The sequence below is a fragment of the Amphiprion ocellaris genome, chromosome 1, assembly GCF_022539595.1.
Source record: "Amphiprion ocellaris isolate individual 3 ecotype Okinawa chromosome 1, ASM2253959v1, whole genome shotgun sequence".
Taxonomy (NCBI): domain Eukaryota; kingdom Metazoa; phylum Chordata; class Actinopteri; family Pomacentridae; genus Amphiprion; species Amphiprion ocellaris.
The window spans coordinates 39,183,999-39,197,650 of NC_072766.1; the positions used below are offsets into that span (position 1 = coordinate 39,183,999).

A 13,652-nucleotide genomic window follows, 5' to 3' on the forward strand; every position below is an offset into this window, starting at 1 on the left:
CTGATTTTATAAAAATCAATAATTCAAAAAGCCAAAAGCTAGCCATTTCCCTTTGCCTCCAGTCTTTATGCTAAGCTAAACTAAAAGCTACATGCTTAATGTCCAGACATGAGATTGATACTGATCCTCATCTTCTGTCTTTTAGAAAGAATTTCTTACAATGTTGAACTGTTGTCTCTAAGTGTCATCTTTAACTAGTTTCATTCTTTGACCTTCACATCACATCATGTAAACAGAACATCACAGCAAAAAAGATCTATTTAGTTAATTTGAGGGACAAAGAGATGTGAAAAAAAACAAACATGGACAAGAAAGAAACATAAAATGGCAAAAATAAAAGTTGAAATCGACCAAAAAGTAGAGTTTAAAAGGAAACAGACACTGATGCTATGAGAAAACAAAAGTGAGACTAAAAATAACAGACAGACAGAAAGCACAAACAGACTTTAAGAATTAAACAGCATTGATGTTATACGGCAGCATTCATATAGGAATAAGGTGATGGATGAAGTGAGGGAGAGCAGAACCCAGTTGGACAGAAAGACGCAGAGTTGAATAAATTGAAAAAGTGATAAATGAGCCTGTTGTCCTTCGTCTGAACCCACATCCCGTCAGCTGCGGCACCCACCTGGGCTCTCCAGGCCGGTGGACACGACCTCCTCCACGTTGGAGCCGTTCAGGTTGGCCTTCATGATGCGGTCCAGCGTCACGTCCGACCAGAACACCAGCTCGCGGCTGTGGTGGAAGTCCAGAGCGATGGCGTTTTCCAGGTTGTTGAGCAGCAGCGTGTATTCGGAGCGATGCGGCAAAACCTGACGGATGTCGATGCGGTTGGCGAACAGCAGCACCGGCTCTGGACCTGGAGAGGGTCGGAGATAATGGGAATTAAAGTGGAAAAAAAGGCTAAACCTCAAGTGAAAGTTGGAAAGTGACTAAACAGTAACAAGACAAAAAAAAAATTTGAGCAAGACCCAGCGGTCACTTTTAATAAGAGCAAGCATTAATCTGTGGGGGTGAAGGTCTGGGTCCTGGCGGGTGCCTGACAGACAGACCTGACCTGGGTTTAACTCTGGTCTGCAGCAGATTGATGGGCTGCTGTACCAGGCCTGCACTCTACCTCCGCGGCATATCTAAATCTAGTCCAGACCCTCCGAATGAGTCCAAGACCCCGGAGCAGAGCAGCGGATACAGTTACCGCTGAAGCGAGTGTAAACACTACGCAACGGTGCTTTTATTGGAGGTCAAACGTCGGCGACTCGACTGTGGTCACGTCAAGGATGAAACGCAGTGCAGCGGTTTTTTTACCCAGAGCTTTGCAGCTGCGCTTGTCGGGTCGGAGCTCGTAGCCCTGAACGCACCAGCACTGGAACCCCCCCTCGGCGTTGGTACATCCCTGGCTGCAGTAGCCTTCTTCTGCACACTCGTCCACATCTGGAAGAGACCACAGAGGACACGAGGGGCGGGGAGACGTTGGCGTCAGTCTTCAGCAGGGTTAACAATGAACTCAGGACATAAAGCATCAGAGGTGGCTGCAAGGGGAACAACTTATTCACGCTTTTGGAACACATCCTGGTTCTTCTTTCATCACTTAAATTTGAGATTAATTCCCTGACCTATCAAACACACTCCTACAATGTGGAAAAAAAGGAAATTCAAATGTGTCTCTATAATTTTCTAAATTCTGGCAATAAATCCTGACTCGTGGCACAAAGCCCAGATTCAGTTGCACACCAAATTCGAATCAATAATGTCTCAGTCCAAAGCTTCACTTTCTGTGAAGTTTCATGGAAATTTGTTTTGGAAATACTCCTGCTGACACACAGACAAACTGACTAAGAGGAATAAACTGTGAATAGTAGCAAAGAATTTCATTTTCTGGTCGTATTTAGGAAGTTAAAGATAGGATAAGTGAGAGACAGGTTAAAGTTTTTTTTCTTTCTTCAACTAATTTTCTTACTTATTCCTTTGCAATAATTCTTCTAGCCAAACAAAAACTTTTAACTTCGTATTTTGTCCTCCTGATTCTTGAAAATGAAGTTGTAATAGACAGATACAGTCTTATATGCATGTGCATGTCCACTTTGTTTGTTACACTAAAAATGTCATTGCTGCAGTGATATACAGTGAATCATAAAGACATAAATTAGATTTATGTCTTGATAGATAAATCATTGCTCTAACTGACAAACAAATCTCTCTAGAAGAGACAGAAACCTGCAAAAGCTGAACAAGAATCTCAGCCAATGCCACAAAACAGGACATAAGCTACTTTCACAGCAGCTAAGGCTTTGCTAGCAGCTAAAGGCCGTAGTTATGCTACCAGCTTAGCTACTAGATAGCAAACAAATTACCCTGAAAACAATATTAAATATTGCTTAAAGATATTGGCCTCAGTGGGCAAAAGAAGTGACAGAAAGCAGCAAAGAATATTAGATGTAACTGCATCATAGCATCACATAATGCTTAGACGCTACCACTTCTAATGCTGTTGTACATATTTAGTTACAGTAACCTTTATTATTGAAACAGCCCAGTTATGAAGGGCAGATTCACTGCTGTCACATAGATAACATTTAATGTACACGTTTATTGAACATATTCAGCTATAGTAATAGAATAAGATAATCCCAGGTTGCAGCAGCAAAAGCGGTAGTTCAAAAAAAGTATGGATAGATTATTCTACATGTGGAAATTTAAGCTACTCACAGACTCCTCTGAATGCGGAAAGCAACTGTATTGCACAGGTTTATTCTATATGTAGAAAAATATGGATAATGCACAGATTCTTGTACAGAATATGTAGAAAAAAATCCTTAATTGCAATACTAATAAATGAAGACGCCGAATTATGAAATATAGGATTCTTGCTATCACATGTTGGTATTGTAAAATATTTAGATATATTAGTTCAGAATAAATAACGGTTATTGATCTCCCAGATTATTGATAATTAGTGTCAGTATGGACCCTGAAAATATAAAATCAGTTGATCCTAAATAATAGGACTTTTTAAGTTATTTTATCATCTATTGAAATATTTTATGTATTTTATTTGTTTGTTTTGTTCTCTTTTACCTTCTATGTATTTACTTATTTATTAAGTTTATATACTATTATTACTTCTAGTCTTGTCCTTATTTTTGTACCCTGTACCTGTTTTCTTTTCTAATACTTTTTCTTTTTCCTTACCTGGATGTGGCATTTTTGGTTCTTGTTTTAATCTGTTGTATTGATTTATTCTGAAAATCTTTTACCACATTTTGTCTCTCTGGTTTTCCTTCGGTTTGGACAGACCAGCCTTCTGTTGTTCAGTGGTCTTCTTGAGTGTCTATAAAGCACTCTGTTTCAAAAGGCATTATATAAATAAAGTTATTATTATTAGTTATAATTAAGTTTGTCATATGTTAATGATGGTTTTATATCGTAATTATGCGTTCATATGTTCATTATGCTTCCTGTTTCCCCAAGACTATCTTTTCACCGAGGAATGAAGAGCATGGCAGCATATGGAGCAGCATTTTATAATATCGTCATGTTTAGGAAGTCAGTGAAGCTATCAGATGTTTAACACAAAGCAGCAGCTGGCCAATTGACAAACTCCGCAGAGGTCCTGAATATTAACACCCTCAGCCTGCTCGCTCTCTTTCAACGCCGAGTCTGCTGTCAGCTCGTAATGTGTACACACTCGCAGACACACAAACTCAGACGGCGTTACCCTGGCAGGTTTTGCCGTCGTCCATCAGCCGGTATCCGGTGTGACAGGTGCACTGGACCAGTCCTCGGACCATCTGACACTTCTGGGAGCAGCCTCCGTTATTCTGGTTACAGTTGCCCTCGCTGGAGCGCGGCCCTGTTCGCAGCACGGAAACATCACGGGAACATAAACACAGCAATGCTGATTCAGGACAAATACAAGCACACGCTGTAAAAAGTATCTGACTCATCTGGTGAGGATATTCTCATCCCACATGCAGAGAGGCCTGAGGATGGCGATATCTTATCAGACACCAGCATAGTCAGTCATCAGAATGTATCTGGACATTCTTGATCCTCACTCAGGGGTTCTAAAGGATTAAACTGACAGCCTAACCTTCACTCTAGTCCCACCAATAGGCCTAAATCTATCTTCTTTGCAAGGTGCTGAGAAGATGAAACCTTAAACTTCCTTTTCAAGCCTAAAATTCTACTTGCACTACTGTTCAAAAGTTTGGAGTCACTTAGAAATGTCCTTATTTTTGAAAGAAAAGCATTTTTTTCAATGTAGATAACATTAAATGAATGATAAATCCAGTGTAGACATTGTTAATGTGGTAAATGACTATTTTAGCTGGAAACAGCTGATTTTTAATGGAATATCTCCATAGGGGTACAGAGGAACATTTCCAGCAACCATCACTCCTGTGTTCTAATGCTACATTGTGTTAGCTAATGGTGTTGAAAGGCTCATTGATGATTAGAAAAACCTTGTGCAGTTATGTTAGTACATGAATAAAAGTGAGAGTTTTCATGGAAAACATGAAATTGTCTGGGTGACCCCAAACTTTTGAACAGTAGCATACAAAACTTAGAATAAAAATCAATGTCAAGAGGTTACGACTAGTTTCAAAAGCAGGCAAAAGTCATCAACCCTCTGAACCCCAAAACCCACCAGTAGGTTTTAAAAGCAAGCTATCTTTACCCAAAAAAATAAATAAATAAATAACTTAAATAAAAGCATTTATCATAAATAGAAACTGTAAAAACTAAAATAAATGATTTTCAACATTCAAGCAGGAGTTAATCAACTGTGACCTTTTTATTTTTTCAGAAAAATTGACCAGATCTAAGCTCCATTTCTTGAAAATCGCTTTCTTCCACATGCACTTTTAAAAAATTGCCCATAATATGCCCTGTGTACTGACTAGATTCTGTGGAAAACAAAAAATTCTGCACTCCTCACTGCAACCATGACGCCATTAATTACTCAGCTGTGACCAGCATTCATGTCCAATAAAAATTCCAGGATTTTTTTGGCAGAACTGACTTTTTTTGGCTGAATTGCAAGGCGTGTTTACACAAATGTGTAGCTAAGTATGATTAAATGATTAAAAATGTAAGTAGCAACATATCAGTAGAACAACAACATCATCACTTGGAAAAACATTGTACATGTTGATTCCATTATGCTGGTCAAAAGACGTTTTTGAGTTCTCTCTACTTCTAGCTGTGCTGTTTCCATGGATGTACAAGACTTTATATTGCAGTGAAAAATGAGCAGACAGTGAGAAAAACAAAAACACAGAAACTTCCCGGGGTTCAGAGGGTTAATAACCAAATGACACGCAATGAAAGCTGTCAGCATCTTGAGATATGTTAAATTCAACACTCGTGTCATGACTTCAACTTTGTTATTATCCCTTCAAAATGAGTTGTTACTTCATATTCTGAAAGAGAAATAGAGCAGACGTTGAGATGGTTGTTGACATGTTTTATCAGTGTGCTTACGGCAGTCGTGGTGTGGATGTTCATCAGTCCAGTCACCGCAGTCATTGACTTCGTTGCACACCTTCCTCTGGCCGATGCAACGACCGTTCCCACACTGGAACTGATCAGGAGCACATGGAGGACTCTCTGGGAGGGGACGGGATCAAACATGTCGTGAGAACATATACAGCTGTCAACTGAAAGAGATTTCTTTGCAGTACTTTTACTCAACATTTGTCCTTTAACATATCTGGCCGTGTTGAAACTTTGCAGTTAATTGCAAGATTTAGTGACGTCGATGTGCATTTTATTCTTTGAACCACTAAACTCGCCAGTGGCATTAAAAGGCGAGTCATTTTTGTAAAAATCGTCCAAATTACACTATTACTTACAGCAACAAATTATAAAAAACAGGAAGAATTATCACATTTTCAGCTTTCAGACATTCATGTGTGTAATCGTGTGATTTTTGCTTTGTCAAAAAATAAAAACCAACCTAAAAAAAGGGGGATATTTCTCATTTAAAAATTTCCCAAAAATAAACCGTTTGATTTAACAACATCCCGTCAAAAGACAAAAATTCTGTGCTTCTCACAGCAACCGAGAAGCTGTAAATAACTCAGCTGTAATTAACATACATGTGACAAAAATTCAGAGACTATTCAGCCGCGGGCCACACCTTTGACACCCTTGATCTGTAGCATGTACTGCTCTTTGGTTTAACTTAAAACATGTGTATCTGGTTAATGCACCAACAACAATTTCTCTGTTGGTAAAATTATTATATTACAGTGTAAACAACATTAAATCCAGTGTGCATCAACTGTCTCTCCTCCTCTTCATTCTGTCCCACACACAGATAATATAATTACAGCAACAACTCTTAATCTCCCACTCTGTCCTTCATTCTGGGAAATAAACTCAAAAAACCATGTTTTAGCTTTAAATATGTTGCCAATGCTTATTAAGAGAACAGGAGTGTTTCCTCTCCTAAATCCATTATTACATGATTTGAACGTCTCATAGATTCCAGTGTGACTCTGAGCATTTCAGAGGGAAATGTACAAATGATGTAAAATCATTTTTATTATGATGCAACTGTGCAGCCAGAAAAACGACAAAGCGGATTCAGATGCATAAAGCAAACACAGAAAGGACTTTCAGGAAAATACATTTTCACGGTTCACAAAGTCGCTGCAAAGTGATCTGGAAGGTCTTTACCATTATGGCTGTGGTCATAGGTGGACAGTACCCAAAAACAGAATAGCAACTTTCCATCTTCTTCCTCTTTCTGCTGCCTGTTCTTTGTACATTTTAATTGTAAAAACACAGGCCTGTTCCTGCAGTTTGTCCAGTCGTCAGTGGAGCCTTTCCACCAGCATAAGAAGAGCCAAACTAATCAGTCTGGTTTTTAAAAGCAACTGTGTTTGCCCCAAAAAATGTAAAAAGTGAGTTTCTCAGTAGAGGAGGGTTTTTTTTTTTTTCTGTGCTGTTGTCATGACGACGATTGAAGCTTGTGTTATATTTAGCTTCTGAAAATAAAATAACAACTGCAGTCTTACCAGTCTTCTCACAGCCCTCCTCATCGCTGCGATCCGAGCAGTCATCCTCGCCATCGCATCGCCATGACAACCGGACACAGCGTCCAGTTGCGCAGCGGAACTGGTCGGCCGTGCACATGGACGTGGCTGCAGGACAAACACACAAATGTTATTCCTTCTGCCCTCTGCTTCCATAACAAGCATGAAATCAAATAAACAACTGAAACTAACCCAAACAATCACATAAATGGGGATTTAAAATATGCAAATATATGTTTAATACTGATTAATTTGCAGATTTTACTCATATTTGTTCATAAATTCTGGACTCCAGCTACTCACTGCAGTTCTTCTCGTCCGATTGGTCGTCGCAGTCGAACTCTCCGTCGCACCTCCAGCCGGCGTTGATGCACATCCCGCTGCTGCACATGAACTCGACCGATCTGCAGGGCTGGTGGGAAGCTGCACACACAGACACACAGTTCATTATCAGCTTTTAAACCTGCAGGTCTACACTTAAAGGCTTTTAAGGTCACAATTTTCAGGAGTTGGAATAAAAAAGTTTGTTTTATTAGAAAAATGCCAAATGTACCAAATGATGTGTGATCATCCACTGGTCATGTGGGATTTATAAAGTTGGAACTGAAAAGAACTTTTGGAGTCCTGGTCCAGTTAACTACAAGTGTTGTTTTTCATCTATCTGGGCATTTTTTCCTTCTGTCACACTTTTAACTCACTGTTGGACTATTTTTCACTGCAATGTAAAGTCCTGAACCTCTATGGGAATAATACAACCATGGCTAGAAGTAGACAGATCTTAATGTCTTTTTAGTAGTATAACACAAGTACAATGCCACAAAACATAAGAAAAGTTGAATTTTTTCAGTTATTTGTTTTATGGACATCTAAAAAAAAACTGCATTTTTTTCCCAAGTGCATGCTGGTGTCACCAATACTGGAAAAAAATGGAATTAAAAAACGTTTGGTATCTGCGATGTCTAAACACAGCCTACAGTTCAATCGAGAAGTCCTTCAATTCTTACCACGTGGAGATTGATTATTCCTGAAATTCCCTGTTGTATGATGGAGTTTATATATATATATATATATATATATATATATATATATATATATATATATATATATATATATATATATATATATATATATATATATATATATATATATATATATATAAATAAAAACTGAAAGTCACGAGATCAAATCAAAGACTGGCAGAAAGCTGAAAATCTGCAATTTTTTTGTGTTTTTACAGCTTCTTGCTATGATAAATTATGTAAAGTGTACAAAAAATACAAAAATGACTCAACTAAAATAGGGAAAATTAACTTCTTTGTACTCTTCATGTACAGCAAAGGGTTTAAGTTACAAATGCACTATTGAGAATGGTTTGCTCACATTTGAATAAAGACACAAACTAAAGGTTTTCACAGGTCATCTCGGTTCCTGGTAACCGACACCCCATCAGAGACTGAAATTTTATTCAGATTGAGTTGGGTGTAACCTGTTTTATGAGTCTGTCCATGTATCAAATAGCTTGCGGACTGCGTCAAAAAATCACAGGAGTGAGTCAGAACTGCGGGGTGCAGAAAAAACAGTAAAATTTATTAATATTGTTATAAAGAATGTGGCTCCTTGGTGGAGCATCGTGCTGCTGCCAGAGTTTGTGATTTTGACTGTTGAACAGATCCAGTTCTTCTCAGGTTAATTGAGTTTGGGCCTCTATTACTATCTGGTTTTGGAAAATAACTCATCCACGAGCACATTTCAGAGATTCTACATCGTTTTTAGTTTGCTGTCCAAGGCCTGAAAGGTTCAAAAAGAAACGAGCAAGGAAAAAAAAATTGCAAACATGTCGTGTTTTATACCCGTGATACTTCTTTTGCCATCAGCGTTAATTAGTTCAGTTTATTCTGGCTTTCGCACCATCATCTCTGCCTGCAGATCACAGCTGTCCCACCTTCAAATCTCCCACTACAGCTCAACATGTGATCAGATCAAAGTGAAGCTCAAACTGGCAGCAGATGAGGACGGAGGTGGACGAGAAGATTAAAGCTGAATCAAACGTAAGCATCTTAAATCCCGGCGCGTGAAAATGTGTGTGTGTGTTTTTTGACGTGTTTCCTCCTGACAACATGAGCCAGCTCCGCTCACTGGGGGGCCGACAGATAAGGAGGGGAAAAAAAATTCAAGGGAGGATGTCGCGGAGCTTGGAGCATCCCGGTGCGGTTCCATCAGCCGGGCAGGAGAAGAGAGAGACGACGAAAACGGCAGGTGGTTTCGGAGACTTATTGGCCACAAAAATCGGCGCCCACGAACACACCGCACACACCCAGATGATTCATCCGTCCTTTATCTCACCACTTCTTCCTCGCACACAAACGCAGCAACTGCACTCTTTCATCTGCTCAGCCGAAAGCAGCGTCGGTGCTCCCGAGCAGTAACGAGGCATGCAAGTGTGAGTGCTTTTGGATGTGTGCTGGTGTGTGTTTGTGTGTGTTTGTGTGTGCATTCACATTAGGGAACGAGGCAGAAAGAGAGGGGCTTCTTCTCTAACAAAGCGGCCTTCATGTGTCTGGAGAGCCGATGCCAAGGAATGCTGTCTGAGGATGGGCTGTCTTATGCCTCTGAGGAATGCCCGAGTGTGTGCACAAACTAGAGTTTAGTTGGACTTTAAAGACTAACTCTGAACCAACACGTACCATGAGGTCCCCAATTTGTTAGCAAAAGATTTCTCCTGAAATCGTTTCAAACTTTTAAAAAAAGCCAAACAAATCACCGAGTGTGCTCCTGTCAATTCGTGCCACAGCCATTTCAAACATTTTCCTACTGTCCCCTTTTTTATTTTTTTGGCTGCTTTTGATGCCAGCTCAACTTTCCGAAAAATGTTAAACACTTCAAGAATCGAAGGCGAGCAATTAAGAAACCTGGATGTGGGAGGAGATGAGAGGAAAACAGAGAGCGGCTCGGGCGAATAACGCGACCTTACAGATGATCAAACGCCGTTACGAAAACCTTGAAGCGGCGCTTATTGCACTGCAGATAAACACATCAAAGAAACCACTGAGTTGGAGTGTGTAGGAGCGAGAGGGAGAGACGAGGGGGGAGACGGAGAGATGTGGTGGGCAGTTAGAGAGAATGAGCGAATGAAATGAGGAATCTGAGACGGGAGAACACACGGAGGGAGATGCAAGGGAGATTTGTCAGCAGCAGGCAGAGTCTCTGGAGTGAGGAGAAGGAAACATGATAGTCTGCGTCAGGACCGTGGCTTCGCTCAGTCGCAGCGACAGCAAAGATCTAACGGAGTGTTTTTCAGTTATGACAGATGCTGTCGAGCGGCAGCTGTTCCCGAGCTCAACCTGCCGTCGGAGGGACGTCAAGTTGTGAAATTGAGACTAAACGCCGAGATGAAAGTACAGTTGGTTTGACAGTGAGGCTGGGTTTTTGTAGAGCTGGACAGTGAAGGCATCTCTCAAAACACATCTCTTTTCAACTTTTGGTTGATGCATGACGTTAATGATAGTTTCTCAAGGGCAGAAAAAGAATCAGCAATGACGTCAGTATTTCATTAATCATTTAGTTATTAAGAAAAAAATGCTTGAGGCTTCACAATTGTTTAACCCTTTAAACACCAAGCATGTTCTGGCTATTTATTTTAGTTTCTGTCACATTTTTGCTTACTGTGGGCTCATTTTGCGCTACAGTATCAAGCACTGCACCTCTATGGAAACAGCACAACCACAGCTAAATGAAAGGATGTAACTTGACTTTAGATTATTCATTTTACAGCAAGAGTTTTGAAAATTTCAAGTCAAGCTATAGAACATTTTTCAAGTATGAACAGGTGTAAGCAACACTTTGGGGGTTGGAAGTGGTATCTGTACATACTATAGATACAGGGGGTCCTCAACCTATGTCGGAGTTCCATTCCTATGGATCAACGCAAGTTGATTTTCGCCGACAGTTGGAATCCGGCGAAAATGTAAACAAAGCCCTTACGAGCATCACGTTATGGCGAAAATGTAAACAAAGCCCTTACGAGCATCACGTTATGGCGAAAATGTAAACAAAGCCCTTACGAGCATCACGTTATGACGAAAATGTAAACAAAGCCCTTACGAGCATCACGTTATAGTGAAAATGTAATCAAAGCCATTACGTGCATCACAAAATCGATTACCTCTTCGGAAAAGTCATGATTACCACACAATCCAACCAGCGAATGTAAACAAAGCTGTCTTTGAATGACTTAATGACAAATTGCCATAGGTCAAGGATATCATAAACAGAGGACCCCCTGTATTTTACTACTTAGATACACAGTCTGCAGTTCAGTCAAGATCAACCCAAGAGTTTCAGATTTTTTGTCAGGTCAGTCTTGCTTACAGCTGAATCAGTAATGGTACTTCGGCTGTGACAAGGATGCAGAATGTTGTGATTTTTGCAGAATCTGGTTACTTAAAAAGTTAGATTTTTGGCAAATTTTGAAGTGAGACACGTAGAATTAAGTGATTCTGACAAAATATCTCAATTTTCAGATCAAATTTGGTTGTTTCCTGATGAAACCAAAAGTCACGAGTAGTTCTTTCTGTTTTTACACTCAAGGTGTAATACTAGCATTTAAAAAAAGGATTCCTTTAAAACCTTCTGGCAGATGTTGGGGTTCTCTTCTGTTTTAAAAAACTATTCTTGGGTTTTGGGACTTTGGACCAGACAAACAAGCCATTTCATAATGTCTCTTTGTCTTATTTATCTGACATATGACAGTCTAAACAATGAAGACCTTTAAATAATTCTCAACAGGCCAATTAATAATGAAAACAGCTCCTAAATGCAACAATATCTACCCCATAATGCATCTCTGTGGAACACATTTTATTTCTATACGACTTGAGTATCAGTGAAATGCTTTTTATTATGCTAATGTGTCTCTTTGGATCTCTGAGAAGTCCTTCGTTCCCTTGTGTCAGTCTTATTTATGACGTGCCAGAAAAACTGGATCACCGTCAAATCCAACTGACACCCGTATTTGTATGTTACGGTACATGATAAAACACTTCCACCGAGGACACACCTGTGTTTCCTCCCTCCTCTGTCCTGGAGGTGCATTTAACTAATTGGAAGATCCTCCATGGAGGTGATTTCCAGGTCAGGAAGTGATTAGTGCATCCACTGACAACTATCATCGCCTAAAACTCCTGTTCAGATGAGTCACTAATGTACTTTCAAACTCTAGTTAGAAACCTGGAGGACGTGAGGAAAAGTCGGCGAAGCAGAAAGGAGTGGAAGGGGAGAGAAGAGACATCTGCCAGAGGGAGAGAACAAACTTCACTCTCATCTAAAACAGAACCGGTCTCCTAGAGGAGCTGTGTCTTCAGCTCCGCTTCAAGAAGGTGCTCAGCGAGAGTTCGGAGTGCTGCCACGGATCCTGAAGAGTAAGCATGTTTAGCTGTGCACGTGTGTGCAAGCAGACGACAGCAGCACACTGTGATCTTTACACCAGCAGAACCGGCCAGATCAGTCGCTTTGCTGTGTGCCGTTGTGTTTTGTTTTGTTCATGGACTGCCACAGAGTCTGCACTTTAGATCTTAGGCTTTACGTCTGCCCAGGGTTGAGGAGCTCACCTTTGTGAGCAAGTTCAAGATTTTCCGTGTAAAATGTAGAGGACAAACTAGAGCTAGACCTACACTGAGCGCTGAGTCGTGTCACCTGCAGAAATTCTCAGATGACATGGCCATACTAGGCTGTGTGGAGAATGGAAGGGAGGATGAATGCAGGATGATTCATGCAATGGTGCGGCGAGAACCACCTGCAGCTGAATGTGATAAAGACCAAGGAGACGGTGGTGGACTTCAGTAGGAACAAGTTTCCACCTTCTCTTGTCTACATCAATGGGACTGATGTGGAGATTGTCCAGACTTACAAGTACCTGGGAGTGAGCCTGGACAACAAGCTGGAGTGATCTACGAACACAGAGGCCGTCTACAAGAAGGGTCAGAGCCGGCTCTACTTCCTCAGGTATGCCACCGCATGCTCCTGATGTTTTATCAGTCTGTGGTGGTGAGCACCATCTTCTTCGCTCTGGTGTGCTGGGATGCAGGCATCAAGGCAAAGGACGCCAACAGACTGAATGAACTCATCAAGAAAGCCCAGTCTGTTGTTAGCTGTCAGTTGGTCACCCTGGAGGAGGTGGTGGAGCAGAGGATGCTGACCAAACTGCTGGCTATCGTGGACAACACCTCCCACCCCCTCCATAAAACTGTGGACAATGTGAGGAGCAGCTTCAGCAACACACTGATACAACCCTGCTGCTCTAACGGTACAAGAGGTCCTTCCTAGGTACTTCAACAAGACTTTTCAATGCGTCTGTGTCTGGCAGATCACAAAAGGACTGCATCACTCTGCCTGCTGACGAAACCATTTTACATCCTGGACATTTTACATTCTAACGCCATTCATTATATCTGTAAACTCATATGCACCTGCTTATGTCGTTTGCACATCTAAGCACATTCTGTTCATCTGCACACTTCTGTATTACTCTTGTATATTTTGTTGATGTTTTTCTATATTATACTTGCTATATCTTTATCATATTTTATTTTACCTCACTTTATACCATCCATC

At 40.6% G+C, this 13,652-nt stretch overlaps 1 protein-coding gene across 3 annotated transcripts in view; it reads right to left on the reverse strand.

Moving 5' to 3' along the window:
• lrp4 (low density lipoprotein receptor-related protein 4) overlaps positions 1-13,652 on the reverse strand; it is a 141,869-nt gene that overhangs the window by 38,444 nt on the left and 89,773 nt on the right. For all 3 annotated transcript variants that reach the window (XM_023279729.3, XM_023279728.3, XM_023279730.3), the window contains exons 7-12: positions 7,347-7,466; positions 7,026-7,151; positions 5,485-5,610; positions 3,716-3,850; positions 1,306-1,431; positions 629-859 (exon numbers count right to left, since the gene is read on the reverse strand). In XM_023279729.3, the coding sequence (XP_023135497.2) occupies positions 629-859; positions 1,306-1,431; positions 3,716-3,850; positions 5,485-5,610; positions 7,026-7,151; positions 7,347-7,466 (864 nt within the window). The remainder of the gene's footprint in view (positions 1-628; positions 860-1,305; positions 1,432-3,715; positions 3,851-5,484; positions 5,611-7,025; positions 7,152-7,346; positions 7,467-13,652) is intronic.